This window comes from Pelophylax lessonae (genome assembly GCF_965119305.1).
Source record: "Pelophylax lessonae genome assembly, chromosome: 3".
NCBI lineage: Eukaryota > Metazoa > Chordata > Amphibia > Anura > Ranidae > Pelophylax > Pelophylax lessonae.
Genome location: NC_138770.1, coordinates 322,626,619 through 322,651,682, shown reverse-complemented (window position 1 = coordinate 322,651,682; position 25,064 = coordinate 322,626,619). Strand labels below are relative to the sequence as shown.

Below are 25,064 nucleotides of genomic sequence, written 5' to 3'. Positions count from 1 at the left end.
AGATTGTCCCCAGCAGTTGCAAATGTGATTATTAAGCCTCTCTGACTCTTATTCTCCTATGAACCCCAACATACAAAATATCTGATCAAATCCTGCAAACTGATGTTCTGAAAATGTGGCTATAGTCCTGTCTGCAACAAACAATGAGAGATAACACTACATCAGGAAGTCCAGTAGTGGCTTTTACATTTTTGAGATGGCCCCTTTAAGCTTTAACTGTTCATGATATGTACCTAATATTTTAAAGTTCTCAGAATTGGCCTGCTCCTACTTAAAATTAATGATCTAGTTGCTCAACACAGATAAGTTGTACAGCATCTGAAGTTAAACCCTTGCATCAGCACCTAACTTTTTAGAGCCACTAGTAAACATAACATATTGCATAATAACAGCATCACATCAACATGATGAACTATGTCACATTAATTCTGTGAAATATATGAATGATTACATTTTATAAAATGCCATGAAACTAATTTTAAAATGTTGGATATGATGAGGGTGTACGAAGTACTTTCATCAGAGTTATTACCATAAAGGAATGAATAGACAGTACTTTTCCACTTTACGTTAAGTGTAATGGTGTGTGTTCAAATTCCATTTTAAATGATAAATTCCAGCAATTACTGAAGGAGAAACTCATAGCATAATTTTTTTACGATTTACTGCAGTTGTGCCACTCTAATGAACCTGCCTCTTTAACGCAGGTGTGATATGGATAACACTTTAACCCCTGCAACTAAAAGGCAGGACAAAATTTGATACTATTTTCTGTTTCAATATTAACAAGCTGTGCTGAATGCATGTTAATTAGAGGAGCACTTGTTGAACTGTAAAAACACAACAATTTATTAATGTAGATCATTTAAATGATGCAATACTTATTATTCCATTATACCTTGCTTTCTGATGTATTCCTTTCTCTGGAACTCAGCTTCAGCTAGTAATGCCTTGAAGGCTGTAAATGTAAAGATAAAGTGCATTAGAATTAAGCAATGTGCATTGATAAACAATTGAAATATACAATGGCAATTAAAAGAATTCTTACATTTTAGTTTTACTCTCAGAGAATAATAACAAAGGCATTTTTGCATTACCAATGATTTACATTAACTCATTGATATTAGGGTACATTCCCTTTTTTAACGTTCTTTAAAAAATTTAATGTAAACATCAAAAACATGCACACATTTATTTATTAGAGTTATTCATAGTGCAGGCAATTTTATGCAGCTTTTTACATGTATTGTATGTACTATTCATAACAGTCTCTGCCTTCAAGAAGCTTACAATCTATGGTCTCTACCGCACATGCATACTGTACATAGACAATTTACTATGTAATCAAAAGCCAATTTACCTACCAGCATGTTTTGGAGTGTGGAAGTAAACCCACACAAGCACAAGGAGAACATGCAAAACTCTATGCAGCCAGTTTCATCATGGTTGGGATTCAAACCAATGACCATAGTGTTGCAAGACAGGAGTACTAACCACTCTATTATTTTAAGAAAAGAGGCACTCAATTGATATGGATAATTGAATAATTATTCTATACTACACCATTGATGGGACAAGGTCCTTTATCACGTAAGGCATAAAGGCCAAAGGGCACCCCCATTCATGGGCAGAGAACTACTTCAACAGTATAGGTTGCAGGTTCTGTGCATTTTTGTGCCCCCTCCTACTGAAGTGTCCAAAGCCCACTCTTCTGCCCAGGCATTAAAAACAAAACCAGTTCTTTCACAGGGAGCTTTTTTAAGTGCTTTTCGTGATGACAAAGAACACTAAACAGCCAGTGTACATGAGACCATGTCAGGTTTATATTGATACTTTACTGCTTTTTTAGTACAGAAAGTGATGGGCAATCTTCCCAACAGAGACACACGCAGCAATAACAGCTTGTTAGGTGATTCCCCACTCTGCTAAACTAAAGTGCTTTTTTGTTATCTTTCTAGAGAAATTTCAGGACAAAAAGTAAGGAATATTCTCAGAAGAGACACAGAAAAGTGAAAATGATTCATCAGTGGTTTTTAGCTCTTCCAACTGTGATTTTAGCCTTAAGGGGAACTTCACCCCTACCTAGTTTTTTTTTTTTTATTCCCTGGCAATTGTTCCTGTATGTTTTTCCATGTCACAATGTTTTTCTCTGTCACTCTGCTCCCTTGCCACCATCTTGGCCCAACTTTTGCACATGCACAGACACACTACATCATCTATGAGACCTATCTGAGCCAAAAAATCCCACATGTGCAGACACACCAAGCTGCTCTTCCAGGTCCTATAGATTCCATAGTGTGTTTGTACTTGCACTCCATATGTCATGCTCACCTAGTACAAGGATGGAGAAAATTAACTGTGTAAAAATAAAGAAAATACCAATTGTGTAAGAGGGAGGAGACAGAAGAGAGAGAAACATATTTATAGGTAAAGGTCTGCTTTAAGTAACATGAAAAACCTTAAAGTGAAACGTTACCCAAAAAGGGACATTCCACTTTAAGTCCTCCTCCCCCCTCCTCTGCAAAAATTGGCATGTCATTTTTTTTTTGGGGGGGGGGGAACAGGTACCCACTCCCACTTCTAGGTACCCGCTCCCACCCCGAGGCGACCTAAATGGAAGTTTTCCTTCCCCCCTTCCCTCCCCTCAGCCTTCTGGGACTTGTCACAGTTTCCAAAAGACTGTGAGAACACTCAGAAACCATAGGGTGGCTCGCACATGTGCAGTGGGTAGTCGGCTGTGAAACCACAAGCAACACAGCTGGCTGCCCACACTTAAGATTTCAGCTCAGGGAACCTGAGGTTAGTGAAGAACTAGCCTGAGTGAGGAGGGTGCTGGATCCCTGTAAAGGGTAGTGTCCTGTTATTAAAAATCATCAGCTAGGGGATTTGTAGCTGCTGACTTAATTGTTGCTTATTGCTTTTTATAGAACTCCAAAATGAAAACTAGTCTTTCATGTAATTCTACAATTTCATTCAAGTTTAATATAGGTAACCATACCATCTCCAATGAGAACTAATGAAGACTGGTTCTTGGCTTTTCCATCCTGAATTTGTACAGTGTAGGTGCCCTCATTTTCAACTGTAAATCTGTCCATGACCATCTCAATAGTTCCAGCAGACTTATCGAATTTTATACGATGGCTCTATAAAATAAGATGCAGAACAGAGAGTGTGACCATTCAAATACAATCATAAAATGTTATTTTGTTAATTTCATTTAATAAAATATATCAAGTAGGATCATACTGATTGTCTGAAAGATCACTTTATATTTGTCTGTGAAGATTGAAGATAAAATATAGACCCATATACAGACCAGACATATATGAGAGGCTGTGTTCTATCTGTATGTTCTGGCATATCTAATAACAATCTTGGTGTATTGGAAAGGACACGTAGCCCTATATATTTTGTAGGAAGCCAGAGAGCTGATCTCTGAAATGGTTTCAGTGTCTGTGTCTATATTTGTCATAACCCACATATATAAAAAAACGATTTTCTATCATTATAGCATTAGGTGATCATATTCAAGGTTTTTCTATTATAAATTCTTCTTTGCCTTGATCTTGCTGTTCTATATTTTGATACAATATTTAGGCAGCACAATAATATAACATTTAAAATACCTTTGGTGTTCAATACAATGAAATAAACATTGACAAGTATGAAGCATAGATAGTGATATACAGGCAGTCCCCAGGTTACAAACAAGATAGGTTCTGTAGATTTGTTCTTAAGTTGAATTTGTATGTAAGTTGGAACAGGTACATTTTTTAAATTTAATTCCAGCCAGAAAAAAATGTTTTTGGACAGCATAGGGAAGGATTAACACCCCTATAACATTTGTTTTGCTGCCTGTGCCCCTGTTCAGAAGATTTCACCTCACTTTCTTTCCCTGTGACATTTTGGGTTGTTGTGGAAACAAGGATTGGTGATAAAGCTTTAGTGGAGACACTTTTTTATCATGAGAACTCTTACAGGAGTGAATTTCCCTTCCTAGGGGTAGATTTCCTCTCACTTCCTGTTGTCTCCCTCTCTATTGTAAAAATAAGTCGTATGTAAGTCAGATGTTTGTAACTTGGGGACTGCCTGTCAAACAGTATACAAACAGTATACTGATACCTAACGTGCTAAGATGGACAGCGTCTTTCTAAACTCAAAACTTGTTTTTTTTTTTGAGTGTACATTAATCAAAATGTATGGATGGACAGAGTTATCATCTTCTAGAACAATCCTAACAAATTTAAGAAGCATTATGTGGATTTAACCCATGTACCAGTCTGTCAAAAAAGACTTATATACTGTATTGAAAAAAAAATATTTTATAACAAACTTACAATTCTGTTTGAGTTTGAGACCTCCTGTATAGTTTTAATACTTATACAGTATACCTTAATGAAGACTTTAGGAATCTTTGTAGATGGCTACTAACTATTCTCCATTTATGAGATGTCAAACCGAGTAGTGTTGCATGCCAACACAACTATAATGATTGCATGCAGAGCACAACCTTAATTGATTCATAAAGTTAGCATTATTAGCAAGCATGTTGGAAAAGAAACATATCTCTCCTGAATGTGAATTATTGTGATAGAGAAATGATAAGGAACTAGTCATTGCTATCTTTCAGTTACCCAGTAGGATTCACTGTGAATGTTCTCAGTTATAAAACATAGCTTACTTTATCTATTCATATTTGTGTTTGTCCCAAAATTCTTTCAGAGCACACCTTGTCTCTACACTTTAATTTGCCTTATAGTCTTAAATTATTTGTGTAATGCTTTCAGTAGCCATTTTAGCAGTGGGCTTTCATAATGACTATAAATTGACATAGTAATAGCACTCAAGCATGGTAAAGCAATTGTTACTGGGGGGTATGGAATGTTTTATCTCTAAACTGATTTTTACATTTGTTTTGTGCCCATATTTACAATGTTGTTTCAAGGCTTCAAAAAAATAACATTATGATTCTTTATTTAATGGATTGTGACATGGATTCATGAATGCATTCATCTCCAAATATTACCACATAAAACCTTTTCCAAAACATTCTAATATTGTATAGAAATTTTGTATGGTCGGTCTTTAGACTGATGCAGAAAAGTACTCACAATCCTTATTAGTTTATAATGATCAGGCTATCTATATTTAGAGAGCTTTGTTATGCCAATAATTGGTGGAACCGATCTAATTAATGATGCATTTACAAGAACTCAAAGGATTATATCCTCTGCACAACAAAACAGCCTTTCCTACCAAAGCACTGTATGCAAGAAATTCACATTGTGTTACAAAAAGAGACATTGCTTTAGGGGAAAGAAAACAATAATCATATCTACTCCTTGAGGGGAAAACACAAATATATTTAGAGATTATGTAACAGATCAATATTAGCTGCAGCTTATTATAAAGATCAATATCCAAATACCTGCACACTTCCTTTTGGCAACAAAAATAATCCTTTGCTGATTCTGCTGTACATAAACTGTTTATATTGTAAGAAGACATAGGATTTTGGAAATCTGGATTCATTTGATTCTGGTACTTTGCAACCATGTTTTGATTCATCAGATTATCCTGAAAGCAATTGGTGTAATTCTTCTAAAGGGACCCATATCTTATTCCATTGCAATAAGTTACGATATTAAGAGGAAGCGAGATATGTGCAGAGAAACAGCATTTTTACAGTGGTGTATTGAAAGTTTTTTAAAGTGATATCAGCAGGGATATTGAAGTATACGCACCTCGCTGTCTTTAATCTCAACATCATTCACAACAAACCGGTAGTTCGTTTCTGCAGAGAGGTGTTGGGATTCAATCCAGAAGCGTACCCTGCCTTTTTCCAATATTTCATAAGCCAGTTCTGACTTAAGAGGAATAGCTAAAAGAGGAAACAAATTGTGCTGGTTCATATGTTTTGAACTGCATTCCGTACACAATGGCATCTATGCATTGCATGATGACATGAAGACACAAAAGGGGTAGATTCTCTATAACAATGAATTTTTTGTGCAGGCATTTTTAATCACTGTAGTGTCAGATAATGACCCTCTCCAATGAGATAACCACACAGCTAGATGCAAACAAATTTGGTGCCAACATGTAGCATATGGGACTATATGCGGTAGATATGGGGTGATATATCTATATTTGTGGCATGAATAGTTTTCATTCATGAGCAGAATAAACTCAATACAGTAGAAAGATTCTGATAGAAAGAAGAAAACTCTACAACACTCATTCTTAAAGACATGCAAGAATAAGGGTGTTTTATATGGCCTCATTTACTTTTTTTTAACTATTTCCTATAGTGGTATTCATCACAGTATTTTACAGTAGTTTAAGGAGATGAGCTAACATATAATGTTCCAACTGCAACCTTAAGAACATTTATTGATATGATTTCTTCTACAAAGGGTTGGAATAAATCTGTAATATTATGCCATAATAATTGTGTGATATACTAAAGTAATTCTGACTTCATATGAGATTCACTTCCACCCAGAATTCATGCATACATTGCCTACAAAGTCATGATGTGCGGACTGCAAAGATTTTTGGACACTAGGACGGAAGAGGCCACCCTAGCAAATGATGATGTCATGTTTTGCTAGGATGTTAGTGGTCACAGGGTCATTGATTGTTATAGTGCACTATATAATGAACCAATGACACCCTGCAAAAAATTAAAAATGTCTACTCCTCCAAAACAAATCCACACCAGACCATTATCCAAGCATGCAACTTGGCTGGCATGGAAAGGGGGGGGGGTGAGTGTGCACCCTCTTCTTCTAAATTACATCACCCCACATGCCCGCAACATGGGAAGTTACCCTGTCAGAGGGTCCCATTTGCAATGAAGTGTCAACGAGGATGGCCTTTTGTTTGACAGATTGGTGAACATCATTCTTCATAATTGACATGGGCAACATGACTGATGATGGATTTACACTGTTAGACATACCCTGCTTCCCCAAAAATAAAACAGTGTCTTATATTTATTTTTGCTCCCAAAGATGCACTAGGTCTTATTTCCAGGGGATGTCTTATTTTTCCATGAAGAAGAATACGGTACATATTTATTGTTGAACAAAAAAAAAAAAAAAGGAAAGGTATTACCTGTATATGGTACGGTAGTAGATGTCATCACAAACCAGCAAATTACATCCTCCTGTGTCATTTTGACCTCCCCCTTCTGATCCTCCTGTGTCATTTTGATTTCCCCTCCCTTCTGATCCTCCTGTGTCATTTTGATTGCCCCCTCTGATCCTCCTGTGTCATTTTGATTGCCCCCTCTGATCCTCCTGTGTCATTTTAAGTGATCCCACTCCCCCCACCCCTGTGCCAGCAGACACCTTCACCAGACACCCACCCCACCCCTTTCTCAGACATTTCCCCCCAAGGAAAGAAACAAAAAAAAAAATCATAAGCACCTCCAAAATCCATACATTGGAGCTCCCTACAGATCCTTTATTTTATGTGTAGGTTTATGGCATCTGGCTTATAAAAATACCCAGAGCTAATTAAACATAGACAGAAATACACTTACCTATATACATGTGAAAACAGGTACCAAGGAACAATCAGTTTGTGATGTTGTAATCAACAATAGTGTTAAGATTAAATCCACACAGCTTTTAGTGATAAACAGTCCTTCCAAACTTGAAATTCCACAATGAAAGATTATGTAAAAGTCCTCCTTTATGCGCTCAATTCTTATTTAAGTTGCAATACACCCCATGCACCTGCCTGAAAATCAGTTCATTGACCTCCTATTGCTAAGTAGATCTAAATACACTCACTACTACTCAGATACAGCTCCACATGTATCATCCTGGCTCTGTTATTTATGATTCCCCTTTCCACTTACATGTTAAGCATAAATAAATGCCCAGAATGTAAATCAATAAAAACTCTTTGTAAAGCAAACATAAAGTGTTCACTTTCATGGGTGCTGTACCTGCACTAACATCCAAGGCTTGTGTATTGGGTACCTACCCACACAACATGTTTCATCCAATGGACTTTCTCAAGAGCACAGTGCATCAGGCTACCCGTGCTCCCAGTTATATCAGTTCCTCATTCAGTCTCCATCAATTTTAACCCCTGCTGTTCCAGCACTGCTGAGTTTTAACATTCCTGCCCCAGATTGTGCTTAACCCTTTCTGTATATAACTCTCTCCCGGCATCCCTTTCTAGCACCTATCTTCAAGGTTTGACTATTATTTATTCTATTTTAATACTAATATTTAAATAAAGTCTCCCCATACAAACACCCTAATTCGGAACCGATATTTACAAAGTATATACTAAAATGGAAATAAATACAATTTATATGGAAATATATGTCTAAAAAAAAAACATTGTCCATGAAAAGGAATAGGTACAAAAAGGTACAAAACGAAAAGCATAGAGTGATCCGAAGGGCGGGGATAAAGGAGGAACTCCTATTTACCTTAGCCATCATAGCCAGCTTATGGCCTGTTCCCTCCCCCTCCTCAAAGAATGACTGTTGCATTAGATTTACTGTGGGGTGTAACATTCTCCAGACATCCCTAAAGCCCATCTCTGCAGCACGTCTTGAAAATGTTGATTGCCCTCTGGGCAAGGAGCCCAAAATGCTTTGCAGATCGCTGGAACGCCAGTGCATTCACTCAGTTACCTCTTACATTTCAAGAAAGAATCGTAGAGCATTTAGCCATAGGCTTCATGAGAATAAATACCCGTTTGGATGATCCACAAACTCTTTAATATTTAAACCATTAGGTATAAAGCAAAACCTTAAAAAAAAAAAATCCCTAAACAGGAACTTTGAACATGAAGTCCTTTAGGCTGCACAGATTATTCTTGATCTTTCTTAGAGGAATTTCAAGTTCAGGTCTGTTTCTCATTAAAAGCTGTGTGGACTTCATGTTAACATTATTGATTGTTACAATATCACACATTGGATTGTATGTGGCACCTGTTTTTACATTTAAATAGGAGTGTGTGCACTTAATTACAATTGAATCAGCACACGGTATATTTGTAAGCCTTTGCATGATTATCCAGGTGCATAGTTTGGGGTTAGTTAGCAGGTTCTTTTAAAGGAATTGTGTCTTTTTAATTTCACCCTTTAAGCCTTATTAAAAGAGCTGCTCCCTGCTGAAAGGTATTTCTTACATTTTTTTGCATTGGTATATATCCCCCTGGGAGTACCCAGCTCCTTTACCCATTAGCCTTGAAAATGGAGTGAATTTATTATTAAAAATAGCCCTCTAATTGACCCACTGACTCCTATTCAATGGGGTTAACATAATTTGCGGATGTTTGGAGATGTTCGTCAAACATGCCCTTAAACTGAACCCAAGAAGAGATTTGATAGTTAGTGCAGATTAAGCCTTCACCTCCACACTTCACCCAGTGATCTAGTAAGGTACTCCTTACCAGAAATATATGACCCCTTGATTATAGGGGGTCACATAGACATTTTCTCCAACTCAATGCACGATCCTCAGCTCCTCTGTCACACAATAGGTGCTTAATCTGCACTAACTATCAAGTCTCTGCTACATTGTGTGACACCAATGATATGTGGACTGGTTGATGCTGCATATGGACTGTTTGCACTTTACACTAATGTTGGGCACAGATTGATTGATGTTTTGAATTTTGATTGGTACTAATTATGAATTGTTGATCTAATATCTGCACAGGCACTTTATATTTATGTTTGAGCGCGACACTTTCCTTCTTTTAAACAATCGTTCAGCACATTTGCTTTTTTGTTGCTGCTCACTATAAGGAAGCAATTCCTTTAAATTAATAATTATTTATTTATTCACATATATATATATATTTTTTTTATATATTTATATACACGGTTGAACCATTTTCGCAGTTTTTGGTTACACCAAACCCCCTTTCTGATTTCCAAGAAGAGATTTGCTCATCACTTGTTATGATGTTTCATCACTCCAAGCTAAGACATTATACCAGGAAAAAAAGTTCTACTTACTTGGATTCCTGATTTCATGGCTTAGAGTCATCAAGCGTTCAAGTTCTAGGAGGTAAAATAAATAAAATAGTTTACATTCATTATTAATTAATATATCTGAAAAATGATTATATCTTATATCATATTATTTAGGTAATGTTTACAAGTAAATGTGAGTTTATTTTTTTTCACATGTTGCATTTTATAAAATATTTTCAGCTTTACTTTACAATACTTTGATGTATAATAGTATACATTTTCAGAATGACAAATACCATAGGATAGAAATAAATTTATATTTAGACATAGTGTCAAAAGGCAATACCCTTACCATCCGCATCAAGCACAAAGCTAGATGATATGCCATCAGTATCACTAACTGCCACTGAGTATGTACCCAAATCATCCTTGTCTGGGTCTTTAAAGTAGAGTTTGGAACTGAAAATAAAATAAGAGCAAAATTATTAACATATTTCCTATATATAATAATTACATTCAGGGCACAATTTGGTGAGGATTAAAGACATACTTTTCTCCAATGGTTTCAGCTTTGAATTTTTGGTCATCGCTAATTTCTTCATAAGATTTGCACCAGCTAAACTGAGATGCTTCAGAGATTTCAGAGCAATTGTATGAAAGGTAAATACTCCCTTCTTCATCCACGCCAGCAGTAATCTCCTGGACACCTGGTGTAAATGAAAAATGATAGTGATCCCAAAACAGTTACAGTTCTACCAACAAAAAGTAGCAATCAAGAGCAGAAAACACAGGTGGTCCTAAACTCAGTTAATAATTTTTTATTTTTAAACAAAGAGTTATAATAGTAAATCGGTATTAATGGAGGTACATGTAATTTAGTTAGGTAGGCAAATTAGAAAGAAAGAAAGTTGATCACTCCTAATTTACAGTAATTAAAGCTATGTACATCGACATTCAATGAAATGCATACAACAATATGACTTTTTATTATTTGTGTTGTGTTGAGTTTGCTTATTTGAGTTTTTAAAATACACATACCTGGTCTTGCATGGACAAATACTGGCTCGGAGATATCAGATGGTCTACCAACTCCTGAAGCATTAACAGCTCGGATTTGGAAAACATATGTTTTTCCTTCTTCCACTTCTTTGACCTGGACATCATCATAAAATTAAGCTTTAAATTAGGGAACAATTCTAGGAAAGTTTTAAAAAAATGTAAATGTATTATTTTATTTCTTCAAAAGACATTAAACAATGTTGAATGAGCCATTGTTACCTATTAAACCCTTTATGTGAGTCACTATATCGCTCCTGAAAGTTGAAGTAAGGCCTACAGTATATGCTTGGTTAACTGATGAGTTAATGGGGGGGGGGGGATGTTAGAAGGTTGTACACAAGCATGGAAGCTAAGGATAGTTGTCACCATCTTCATTGAATTCTTTAGTAGCCTAAAAAATCTCAAAATAGCAAATTTTAACTCTCCATTAAAGCACAGCAGGAGTATGGGGAACTGAAGGACATAAGCCCAAAGAGAAAAAAAACTCCAGTTCTTAAAAGCACATTACAGAGTCAGGTCTTAAGAGCATTACTTTACAAACACTCCCAGAACCCTATATATGTGTTTTATTTATACACTTAGCTGATAAGCTGGAGTTATCTTGCAACAAGAGCACACTGAACAAATGCAAGGCCATTTAAATGCTGATATTTTTGAGTTTAGCTCATACTATACAATAAACGAGAGATAGCTCTTTTGTCTTTTGTACTAACTCTGACTGGGTTAGGTCTACATAAACAGGAATACTGACTGACCAATGCAGAGAAAGACAAAGAAGTTAATTTACTAAAGGCAAATTTACTTTAAGTGCATTTGCTCTAGATCTGAGTGGAAGCACTGAACTGAGGGGAAGCTCTGCTGATTTCTATCATCCAATCATGTACAAGCAGTAATGCTGTTTTTTTTTTGTTTTCCTTACATGTGATTAAGTATTCTTTGCAAAATGAAGCTTTACCTCATTTACTAAGCTCTGGAGTGCACAGTATATTTTCCTTTAGTAAATCAACCCCAAAATATGACATTAAACTACTAACATGGACATAAATGGTTTAGAAAAGCTAAATATCTTTTCAATATACGATGGTCCAGTATACACTGGAACTGTCTATCAGGTATACCTTTAGGTAGCGGTTTACTGTTGCAGTCTGGTTCACTCTTGTCCACTCTTCTGCATCCACTTCTTTGTATTCTACAAAATACCCTGCAATAGGGCTGCTTCCTGAATATACTGGTTCTTTCCACAGAATCACAAGAGAAGTGTTTCTGACCTCACAGAATGTAAGATCGTATGCTGGTCCTATAATATTAGGAAAACAGGGAAAAATGTTAATTTGTCTCTTTATTGCTGATACAATTTAATTTACTGCAAACTGCATGATTGTGTATCTGGTGTGGTGTGGTTTACCAATGCAAGGCAGTGGCAAAACTACCAGGGTTTCAAAGGTCCCACTTGTGACCGGGCCCTGGCGATTTACCACCAGGGGGGCCCCAAGACAGCAGGAACATAGTTGCCAACTATCGGGACAGCGACATTGCTGCAGGTGCCTCACAAATAACAGTGTGAGGTTTCACATCGGGGCACTGTACACAGGCTGGAACAAAGATCCCTCCCCCTACCACCTCCCTCAGATCGGGGGCCCTCAGGGACTCTCTTATTCCTACTAAGGACATCCCTGAGGTAGACATATCTGTTTTCAGCTGATTGAAGGAAATTATTCTCCTGCCCAGTCACACTACGTGGAATGAATATTACCCACCATTTGTTTCTGGGAGGGAAGGAGAAGCAGTGCACAACCCAGAAGCTTTCAGGTACTATGCTGGAAAGCATTGCGTCTGCAGAGGGGGAGATTCTGAACCCAAATGTAAGGGTGCTGGTACACATTAACAGCAGGAAGTCTTTACTGGCCAAGACGCTTGGCACCACCTGACCCAGCATGGCCTGATAGACAACTGCAAGCCCCAGAATGGCCTGATAGAGAACTAAAAGCCCCACCATGGCCTGATATAGAACTAGAAGTCCCAAGATCACCTGATAGAAAACTAATGCCAGTATACCTTAATAAAGAACTACAAGTCATTCTTTATCAGAGCATGTTGAAACTTGTAGTTCTTTATCAGTCCATCCTGGAATTTTTAGTTCTCTATTGCTTCATTTCCACTGAGCGGTACGGTTCGGTTCGGTACAGTGCAATTTTTGCCATTTCCATTGTCAAAAGTTGTGAATAGTACCCTAATTCCGAACTGTACCGTACCACTTTTTTGGGACCCTTTCCTTGGGGTACCAAGCACATTAATACTGTACCAACAGGGTGGAGCTACACTGTTGAGGTACTGTTGAGCTAAGGTACTGTTGGCGGTGGAAACGCAAGCCTGATCAAGGTGTACCGTTCCAAACCGTATTGAACTGTACCGAACCAAACCGTACCGCTCAGTGGAAACGTGGCATATTAGGCCATGCTGGGTCTTGTAGATGTTTGCAGGATTTATACTATCGTGCCCTGCCAAGAAACTACAAGTCTCAACATGTTTTATCATCTGAGAGATTATCCTCTGATTGTCAGCACACACTGGAACTTCTAGTTCCTTAGCCAATAACACATTGTAAATACTAGGTCCCTGTCTTCAGAGCACACTGGTACTGGTAAATCCTCCCACATGGTTCCCCGCCTGTTGAGGCACACTGGGACTGATAGTTTCACAGCTGTCAGTGTATGCTAAGTTTGGTAGATCACCAGTTGTTGGGGCACACCGGGACTGGGGATTCCCCACCTATCTAATCACATAGCAGCCCGGGAAATATTTTGTCTACAGCAATGTAGGAAGTTACTGATGGATCACCCTGCTCACTGACTGCCCTGCCATACTGCTCACTGACTGCCTTGCCCTGCCATATTGCTCATGGACTGCCCTACCCTGCCATACTGCTCACTGACCACCATTCCTTGCAATACCCCTCACTGATTTCTCTACTATACTGCCCCCTGACTGCCCTTCCCTGCCATACCACTCCATGACTGCCCTGACATAACGCTCACTGACTGCCCTGACCTAACATACTGCTCATTGACTGCTCTGACATACTGCTCACTGGCTGCCCTGCCCTGACATACCGCTCACTGACTGACCAGATTGACACCCACTGACCGCCCTGACATAATTCTCACTGACTACCCTGAAATAATTTTAACTAACCACCCTGACATAACACTCACTAACCACCCTGACATAACACTCACTAACCCTCCTGACATAACACTCACTGACCAATCAGACATAACACTCACTGACTGATCTGACATAACACTCACTGACCGCCCTGTCACTACATACTGGCCACTGACCACCCTGTCAATACATACTGCTCACTAACCACCCTGTCACTACATACTGCTCACTGACTGCCCTGCTGCTACATACCATATCCTTCATACCTGTGAACTGCCTACAATGGCTTGCTTTGCAAGCCAAAAAAGGTGTCCCTGAAAAGGTTTTATATTTTTTTTAGCAACTATGCAGGAAGGGGACCCACTGCAGGACCATAATAAAGGGCTGCATGATGGGAGTAAAGGGTTCTGGACAGGGGTCAGGGGGGCCCTTCATAGTTTCTTGCACCAGAGCCCTGAAGGTTATAGTTACACCTCTGATGCAAGGTATATCAACAGGTTAATTTCAATGGTGGCCCCATCGGCTACCCATACTCACATTTCCTTCACTACCAGATAAGGGTGAGCATGATCCCAGTGTGCCATGTGACAAGGTGGTGCTTAAGTACCCAGTAATGACACATAGGTGAGGCAAGAGAGTCTCAACTGTTTACACGGGCCTATTTCTCTCTCTAATTACTGATTGTAAAAAGATAGGTGGTATATCTATAACAGAGCTTGCCCGAGACACCACCTAAGATGATGTATTGTGGTGACACTGCCCCAAACTATTTACAGTCTCCAACTAAATTAGCAATAGTCTGCACAGAAGATAAAATGGGGTTGATTGTCTAAAGGCAAAAAGGCTGTTTACTTTGCAAAGGAATTTTCCCTTAGTTTTGTGAATGAGGGGAAGCCCTGCTGACTTCCATTACCCAATTATGTGAAATCCAAAATACAGGGGTTTTTATTTTGTTTTGTTTTTTCCTTGGGTATTCTTTGCAAATGGAATCGTTACCACATTCACAGACTAAGTAAAACATCCCTTACAAAGTAAAAATTCTCTTTCAAAGTGAATAGCCTAAATGCCTTTAGTAAATTGGGACAATTCTGTCCAAAACTGCAAATTGCGCATGAATCATTAACATGACTAAATTAAGAGCAACGTCACACAGAGGAGTTGAGCAACAGTATATATAAACATTTAATTATATGCACATCATTCTGTTATATCAGGTATTAAACATAGTTTTACTACAATACATGTGCTCATAGAAAGCTTTGCATTGTGACCTATGGGATAATAGAATTAAAACCAGCTTTAGGTAGCAAGTGTTATTAAATCTGTAAAGTGATGTGTAATATGTTCCCTATACATGCTATTTAAGAATAAGTGCAATTTTTGTTGCATTATCCAGATTCTGTAACTCTAAACACACACATACAGAATAAACTCCACTGCATTTTGTCACAGGAACCTGAAAAAGCCAAGATACACTATGGCACCTCATTGCACCAGACTGCGAATTACAGCACCCTTATCTTTCAAGCTACCTGACCTCCTATTTATTTACAAATTCAATGTGTTTTCTTTTTTCACCTGAACTAGATTTTTCAGTTGAAAATTAAATAGTTGTACCAGGTTGTGATCAAATCATTTTTTTTTACAGAAAATACCCTGGAAATAACCATCTCAGTGTCATGAAAATATTAGTCTAGGAAATGGAGTTCTTTGCTGTGCCAGCAATATATCATACAAAATAATATATTGCATTTTCTTACATAGCTACTTATAAAATGTTCACATACATTATGCAGTAATAGAGCATTTTTTTTTGTCTGATGCAGAATACCAATATGTAGAGATAAATAAGGAATGAACATGGTACTGGACTATTCTATATTCACACCAATGATATCATGAAATCTCCAGATATGATTAAGGTGGGTGTATGGTTTGCTGTGTAATGTATTGAATTGAATATTTTAATCTCTTACAGTGTCCAAAGCTGCATTTGCTACATAAAATATACATAGCTGTTTGTTGTCACAAGGGTAATGATATTGCTTTCTGGGCTAAATCCAATGTATTTTATACAGAAATTGAAATTTTAGATGGATGAAGATAACATTTAAAGTTCACTATATGTTTGACATTTTTTCCAACAATTGAACATTGTCTTGTATATTTTAAAAACATATGTTAGGACAAAGAAAACTACAACATATGACTTTAAAAGCTAAACTCCATTGAAGCATTGAAAAACATGCATGTGGACTGTTTAACTTCCCTTCGTAATTCTGGACAAACAGTGACCGAAGAATTTAAGTGTGACAGCAGCAGGTCCTTCACCTCTACAGGAGCAGCAGTACAGATCCAGATCAACAACAGACTGATTGGGCTTTTCATACTGCTCTGCACTATCTAAGTCTGAGTGCTTCATTACAGACAATTATATAAGCTGATATTAATAAAAAATCCAGGCAGTTAAACTAGAGGCATTTATTTAAAAAATGCTATTTTGTTTTTTAATAATAAAACAAATATCAATTGGTGGTTGTGTATCTTCATAACGTTTGGCTTTAATTCAATTACTTTATCTGATCCCTTTTATATTGCAATTTAGAAGATTCCCCCAAATAGGTTTGGTTCGACCAGGGTTTGCAAACTTCACAAAATTTAGGTGGCAAATTCAATGAAGTCAATGGGAGCCGAATGTTAAGAAAAACAGTTCTAGACCAATAGGCAAGGTAGAATAAACTTCTGTTAATCACCATCTAAGATTCAGTAAACAACTGTGTTTTCAAAGCTGCAGTGGGGAGGGGGAGGGGCAGATTCCACACCGTACCCTTATCCTTCAAGCTATCTAACCTCATATTTATTTATAAATTCAGTGTGCTATCTTTTCTTATCAAAACAATATATTTAAGTTGAAAATTGAATAGCTATACCAGGTTGTGATTAAATCTTTTTTAAAAAAACCTGGAAATAACCATCTCATTGTCATGAAAACATTACTCTAGGAAACCGCGTTCCTTGGTGTGCCAGCAATATATCATACAAAATAATATATTGTATTTTCTTACATAGAAATATTTAAAATATTCACATACATTATGCAGTAGGAGAGCATTTTTATTATTCAGAATACCATATTGATAAGCACAAGGGCCTCTTCCCCACAAACCAGGCCTGGTGGTTGAGGGGGTTGGTGGGAGGAGGCTTACTGGGATATGAATGTGTAAAGGTTTACATGGTACCCCTACTCGTTAACAAAAAAAATGTAAACAGTAAAAACACACACACGCAGTTTTTGACGAATCCTTTAATAAATAGAAAAACAAAATGGTCCTGTGATGTACATCCAACATCAATCATGTTGTCCAGCAATGTAGATAGATCCACATCAAGCACAATGCTTAATGCCCGCTAACCCACTGTCTCTTTATTCCTGCCGAATGACAGTTCAAATATACAAAGGGGCAAGGTCTTTTGGTTGATATCATTGACCAAAAATGGAAATGACCATATTTAACCAATGATGTCACTGGGATGCACATGAATGTATATGGTGGGATTTTTTTAGGGGGGTCATAAAAATATTTTTCAAAATCTGTGTGTGTGTTTTTTTTTGTACTGTTTACATAAGGGGGGAAGTATCTGGGAACCCCCTTATTGTTAAAGGGGGCTTCCAGAATCCAATAATCTCCCCTGCAGACCCCCTAACCACAAGGCCAGGTTTGTGGGGCAGAGGCCCTTAACCTGATCAACAGTAGGACGATGAGGTGCTTTTCCAGGTAAATCCCACATTAAATAAGACCCCCCCCATGTTGCATAGAATTCGAGGGGGGGGGCCTCATGCTGCTTCTTTTTTGTTTTTTGTGCATGGGGGCCCCCTTAAAATTCATACCAGACCTAAACGGCTTGAATTGCAGGGGACCAAATTCCCTTTTTTAAATTATCCCCATCCCTTTGCTTGCATATCTGGGGGATCCTGTCCATGTAAGTGAATGGTGCCAGTGACATTACTGGTAGTACTAGTAGCAGGAAGCAGTCATGTATAGTAACGTAAGTGATGTAAATGGTGTTCAGCTCCCACAAAATAGGTAAATGTTTAGCAGTGCCATGAACTTGTAGTATATGAAACACTGATATGCTGGAACAATAGGAACATGCAAATATGTGGCCTTAAGCTTCAGAGAAGACAGAAAGCCACTCCGTTGAAAGTGAGACAATGACAAATTTGATTGAATGTATGCAGAATTTCTGGGCTCAACATGCAGAGCTATGGGATTCTAAATAAAGATATGTCCACTTTGATTGGCAAACAGATTGATGTATTATCCCTGATAACAATTCTACACAAGAACTAGACCAACAACACCTTGATACAGAATGACCAAAAGTAAATAATAGTGGAAAGTCACACATGGAAAGAAGGCATTCCCCCTTAATTGATACAAATAAAATGGGGCTGCAGCTCACCCTAAGTGTTAGTAAACCAGAGACAGAGACAAGCAAATAACTGACTTGGCTCTGACCCAAATAACACCCTGCAGAACCTCCTTAATACTGGTCTGACTTGTAGAGGAATCTTGTGAGACTAGAAAACAACCAGGTTACACATATTCAGGATATTATATGGCCCTGGTCTGGACTTTCAACAAGTTCTACCCAGAAAATATTAGCCTGACCCTAAATGTGAGATCCAGTGATAGTTAGACTACAAATTAAGTTGTCAGTGCTGGGAGTGCAAGGCCAGCACAGAGAGAACCCTAATGTGTAAAATTTGGGAAACCTGTGCTGAGTGAACTGGAGAGAGTTCCAGGATTTTATATATCTGACATGAATCTACCAGTGCACATTGGCTGACTGGTGAGACTTCCAGGATTTCATATGTCCGGCATGAATCCACCAGCAGCAGCTGATAATAAGTTTTTTTTTCCAAAAGAACAGTGAACAACGGAGCCAAAGAAAACACATGCACTCTCCTAAAGACCAAGCAACTGACACATGATGGTTGTGGGTGGGTCATTCTATGCTGGCCAAAAACTTTTTTGTTGTCAGTGTCCATTTCTTCTGTAGGAGAAAATGTAACCTGATGGTCACTATCTTATTACAAAATTAATTTCTGTCTGTGCTGTAATACCAGATTATATAAATATACTGTATATATTGTATAATGCAGATGACATTTGAAATGAAAGCTGCTAGTACTACTAAAACCCAGAAACTGCAGACAAGGGACAAGTCTGCATGTTACTGCAATAAAGTTTCAAATACTGGGATGTGCTAAATATTCTACTTTTTGAAAGTACCATCAACTGAATGACCAGTAGCAATCAAATTAAACTACTGAATATCATAGGCCATAGATATTTATTGTATTACTTTGTATATGCTTGTTCACCACATTAGGGTCCCAAATAATCTCTCTGTATAGGGAATATCTAAATTAATTGGAAATCCACTATAATAAGCCACAACACAATGCTCAAAATGCAATAGCACATATACTATAAATCAGGGGTGTCAAACTCAATTCTATTGAGGGCTGCATCAGTATTATGGTTGCCTTCAAAGGGCCAGTTGTATCTGTAAAGCTAAATACATTTATCCAGGTATTTTTTTTCTCACATAATAGGTGCAGGAACTCAACCCCCCCCCCCCAAACCAAACTGAATCAAATGATGGGTGTGGTCAAATTGCACTAACAGGGTAAAGGGTAAATAAATACCAGGAGATGTGTTTATTGCAGAGTTCAGGGGTACCCTATGTACATAATGCAGGGTTCGGGGGTTTACTACATACGAAGTGCAGGGTTTATGGGTCTGATACCTACCGAGTGCAGGGTTGAGGAGTGTGCTACATACAGACTAAAGGAATTAGGGGTGTGCAATGCATAGTGTGCATGGTTCAGCTCTCTTTCGCAGGATGTCCATATTTCACTTCTACCCCTCCTCGGCTCTGACCTCTGCACCACTCTTCCCATCACCCACCTTTGCACACATCTCCTTCCACAGCCCTCAGAAGAAGGCTTCTGTGTTTACAAGTGACAGTGGTGAGCAGGAAGTGTAGGGCAAGAGCCGGAGATGGCAGAGCAGAATTCTGCCTCGTTATGGCTGAAAAAAATCCCTGGGTGTGAGGGCCATATGAAATGGCCTGACAAGTCGGATTCAGCCTGTGGGCCTTGTGTTTGACACATGTGTTCTATGTCATCAAGAATTCACCTATTTTAACTAGAAAGAACTGATGAAAGCTGATTCCTGGTCAACTGTATCTACAGAGTAAAATTAAACTAACCATACTTCCAGCCAATAAAAAAACATAAAACTGCATTAAACATTTAATAAGCAATTGTTAGCATTTGTCATGGCTATCAATAAGTATGCACATTATCAATCCTAACTCCATATTAGTGTGCATAGCAAGAAAGTTAAAAAACTGATAAAAATGGCCTTGTATATGAAGGGATAGTAAAATAAAGAAAAATAAATTTGAGTAGTAAAGCTGTCATGGGTGATATAACTATTCTGCCGCTTGGGATTGTGCTCTGCTGTTGTGACATTGTGTCTTGTAATAATATAACTTGTTTTCTTTGCGTGCAGATTTTTTTTTCTTATATCTAAGTTTCAAAGTTTTTCTTGTGGTAAATTTTTATGTTTATAGATGCAGCTTCCTTTAATTTGTCTTTTACAAACTCATCAATATTGAACATATGTCAACACATTGAAGAGATTAAGGGCAGATCCTTTACAATGAACCAAAAATGTGCTTTTAGTAGCTTATGATATGGGGAACTAATAAGGTTTACTCATTAATATATCCCATAAATCTGTAAACCATAAAAATTGCTGGGTATGTCCTAACAACTGTTGATTAGTCAAGTCAACTTTAAATCAAACCATGCACTGAATTAATATTTTTTCTTAGAAAAATGTTGAAGATCATTTGAGAGAATTTTTCTAGCATGCTTTAATCTCATACACAAAGTCTGAGTTTTACCCAAGGCCTAGCAAGATTTAGAAGTGTCTTACCAGCCATTTATTTCTCACTGGACACAATAGGTTAATTGAATACATAGAGGCAGGACTAAAGATGTATGAATGTATGATGTATGAACTGAATAGGTCTTACCTGGCTCTGGTGATGTCCATGCCTCACATTTAAAGTGTTCACTTGGATCAGAGGGAAGGCCAAGCCCAGCAAGATTGGATGCAGCTATCTTAAATTCATAGAAAGCACTCTCTTCCAGATTCTCCACCTGGCGAAAGTCAAGATACAAAGTACACACTGTTACTGTCTAAGTAAGTCACACATTACATGCTTAAACTTAGGCATGTGTTTACACTGCATATTTCTTATTTGCTCCTTTGAACTGATAAATATATGACTCAAAGCATTTTGTAATAGTTACATAGTTGGGGAAATTGAAAAAAAAAAACACAAGTATAAGAACAAAACAATGTAGTTCAACCAATAGAAGAAAATTTAAAAATAAATTAAAAACCTCCATAAACAGAACACTATACCCATAGATGATCAAGAGAAAGGCAATAAGAAAACCCTTAAAACATGGTCCAATTTGCTTCACTGAAGAAAAAAAAATCCTTCCTGATCCCCTAATGCTTCATTCACATGGGCACATTGACCCGTACTTTTGCACAACACCTGTAATTCCCTGGGCACATAAATGCAAATGTGTTCGCTGATTCTCCTAGCTAGAATGAGCCTGCAAGTGATGTGTAAAACACTCCTTCCAGGTGCTAGTGTCACATTCTTGACCCTTGCAGGCAGAAGCTAATGGAGTGCAATCTGTGCTCCATTAGCTTAAAAAGAAGGCATGTGCGACATCAGGGGTCTAAAAGACTCTGTCTTTAAACTATTATATAATATAGGGGACTTTATTTTTAATAAAGTTTTGGTAAAAAAAAAAAAAAAGTAACAGAAAAAAAAGTTACACTTAAGCACTTACAGTATCCCCCCTATCATTTTTTTTTAGCACATCCCACCCCCAAGTATGTGCACACATAAACGTAAATGCACCTGTCAGGGTGCCTACATATAAAAACATTGCTTGCAATACGCATGTTACGTAACACAAGTTGGACTGAGAGCAATAAATCCAGATCCATTATTTATGGTTAAACCATCGTAGTTTTGTGAGCATACGCAAATTTAAAGCTTGACATGCTTGACATTGTGGGTATCTATTTACTTTGGGCAACCTAGGTTTCTTTATCTTACAAAATTGGGTATTGTATTGAGTATATTGATATCTGAGTTGAGGGAACAGACACACCCCCTCTTAACAGTCTTATTGGGAAACATGCACATCTAAGATTGACAATCACTTGCTGTGTCCTAGAGGGGGCTGTGCTGTCACTATGGATTGCCTGGTGTCAAAGAAAGCTATCAGAAGGGACAGATGCAGATTGCAGGGGAAGGAGATATCAGCCAGGATTCACACTAGGTGCTATTGATAAACGCAAGTACACTTTATATGGGGATATGCATTGTTCAATTTGTCATTGTAAACCTTTACAATCATTTTAAATCAATAATTATTTACTATGCCTATCACACTGCCAATAAGACTTCTAGTGCACCATGCCATGCCACGCTTGATATACTGTAATCTGCACCTGTAGCACAATTACTAAAAAAGGAGAATAAGAGGAGATCTACTAGTGTGTCTTTAGTGTGCAAAATCTGGTGCAGCTTTGCATAGAAACCAATCAGCTTCCAGGTTTTACTTTCAAAGCTTAAATAAACAAGCTGAGGTTTGACATTTATTCACTACCATGCACAGCAGCACCAGATTCTGAGTCCTCCAGTTTCAGTAAATTTTACCCGAAATGTTTAATGTGTATATGTTCTGGTTGTGCACAGAATATAAAGTCCTGGCCTTTAGTCCCTTTAGGTCAAGTGAGCTGCACAACCCAGGCATCATCGTGTCTGCAATGTAAGTTGTTCTTCCTCCCTGGTGGTGATGGACAGGCCAGCATAAAAAGAGGGCGATAACAAGTTGTATTGGTGGCCAAGAACCTAAGATCTGCCCAGAGAACATGGAAGGAGGGCGGACATGTCAGGTGAGAGAAGTGAAAAGTGGTGAGGACCACAGATGGGAGAAGAACCTACTAGACACCAGAGAGACCAGAGTATAGAGTTACCTAAACCTACACTGCCCCTGCATCAGGATAGTTGCTATGTGAACCAGGAGAGGGAAAATTTTAAGAGCAGGCCGGTAAAAGCATTGAAGCCTACCTCCAATCCATCTGCACCCAGCCCACCAGAGCACTATCAGAGGATAGATTTTGTTCAAGTAGACATTTCATCAGCTGTTGGATTTGTTAGGCTTTGGCCACCTTCCTATAAAGAGGACCCTCGCCCACCTTTTTTTCAGTTGTTTTATGATACTTTCTGAAGATATTATTACTTTTTTGAATTTCAGATACCTTCGCTTGACAGTTGGGTGCTCCCCTATTGAGTTTAAAAGGCCCATCCCCAGAAAACTCACCCTCTTGAAAGTTGATACCTCGAGACTGATTGTAGTTAGGCTGCGACAATGAGCCACATTGCTTTTATTACTCACCCACAGCGTTTGCTGCATTGAGAGTTGTTTCCTATTGCTTTCCGTGTTGTTCTTCACACCTAGTGTGCTTGAGGCAAAGCCTCTGTCAGGTGGTAAAGAGAATGAACACTAGTATTATTTTTGCCTGTCTGTGGGAGAACCCATCCTGTAGCAGCAGCTTATGCCAGGGTAGTGCTACAAATATAGGATACTTTTTTTTTTTAGATAAGTGGTTTGTTGGTGTTTTGAAAGTCTCAGTGGAAGCTGAAAAATTATAACTGTAGTTCCAACTACAAATATCTCACTAAGAGTATACATAAATAGACAGACACTCAATATGACCATTTTTTTTTTTTTTTTTTTTTTTTGCTGGATCAGATCAGTATTTCATGTGTTTTAGTGCCACTAGACCTTACTGTGAGCTGGAATCAATTGAATAGAAAAAAAGTAATGCTGATTGCTGTACCAACTCCATAAGCCAACAGCAGGAGCCTCTACACTGCTGCCCTTTCTGTCCCCTCTCTTCTACAATTTGTTAGCTTTGCAGAGTCATACAGACAAATATAGGGAGAGCTCTACTCTAGAGTGGTCTTTATAATCTGTGCCTTGAGGCTGTCAAAATGTGCATCCAACTCATTTTATTAGGGTAGCCTATATTCAGGGTTAGGCATTTGATATGTGCAGTCCAAACAGAAAAGCATATTCACTTGGGGAGAGAAGAGAAAAGGAAGAAAAATGGAGGGCTGTGTGTAAGAACAGAGTATCTATGGGTCATTTGGAACTCTCTTTAGAGGGACTTGTCAGTTTGAAAATGAAATACTTTAAATGATGTGGCAATTTGTTAATGATGTTTGTGGTATATGAAAATATGAAAATGGTGCTGGAAGCAGCCAAAGTAAATAGAGTTGTATTTGGTAAAATGTGGCTGGGAACAGATACAAAATTAAAACAGGTTTGCAGGTTCCAGATAGTATAGGAGACACTAAGTTCTTGATGTGTGTTCTTGATGAACACACTTGGTCACTTGTGCATACATAGATGAACAACTATGCATGGGTACCCAAAAGCCGAAGAAACCGCTTGATAATGTTGTTATTTGTATGTTCCTGTCAATATAAATCTAGAACTCTTACATAAAAAAAAATAAATGAATAAACCGGCATTGCTCATGTCAACCCATTAGCTGTTTAGGTTCACTTTCTTATTTGTAAATAAATATTGACATCTATATAATTGACTGATAATAGGCAGCAACTTTGCTATCCTTTGCATCCCTAAACATTAGGTTTAATAAATGAACCCTATTAAAACCAACCACTGTTTAATTATTTT

At 37.8% G+C, this 25,064-nt stretch overlaps 1 protein-coding gene across 2 annotated transcripts in view; it reads right to left on the bottom strand.

Annotated features, from left to right (window-relative positions):
* MYOM2 (myomesin 2) overlaps nucleotides 1-25,064 on the bottom strand; it is a 224,338-nt gene that overhangs the window by 39,135 nt on the left and 160,139 nt on the right. For both annotated transcript variants that reach the window (XM_082249653.1, XM_082249652.1), the window contains 9 exons: nucleotides 21,296-21,422; nucleotides 12,133-12,311; nucleotides 10,994-11,108; nucleotides 10,506-10,662; nucleotides 10,308-10,414; nucleotides 9,998-10,042; nucleotides 5,745-5,881; nucleotides 2,999-3,143; nucleotides 899-958 (listed from right to left, as the gene is read on the bottom strand). In XM_082249653.1, the coding sequence (XP_082105779.1) occupies nucleotides 899-958; nucleotides 2,999-3,143; nucleotides 5,745-5,881; nucleotides 9,998-10,042; nucleotides 10,308-10,414; nucleotides 10,506-10,662; nucleotides 10,994-11,108; nucleotides 12,133-12,311; nucleotides 21,296-21,422 (1,072 nt within the window). The remainder of the gene's footprint in view (nucleotides 1-898; nucleotides 959-2,998; nucleotides 3,144-5,744; nucleotides 5,882-9,997; nucleotides 10,043-10,307; nucleotides 10,415-10,505; nucleotides 10,663-10,993; nucleotides 11,109-12,132; nucleotides 12,312-21,295; nucleotides 21,423-25,064) is intronic.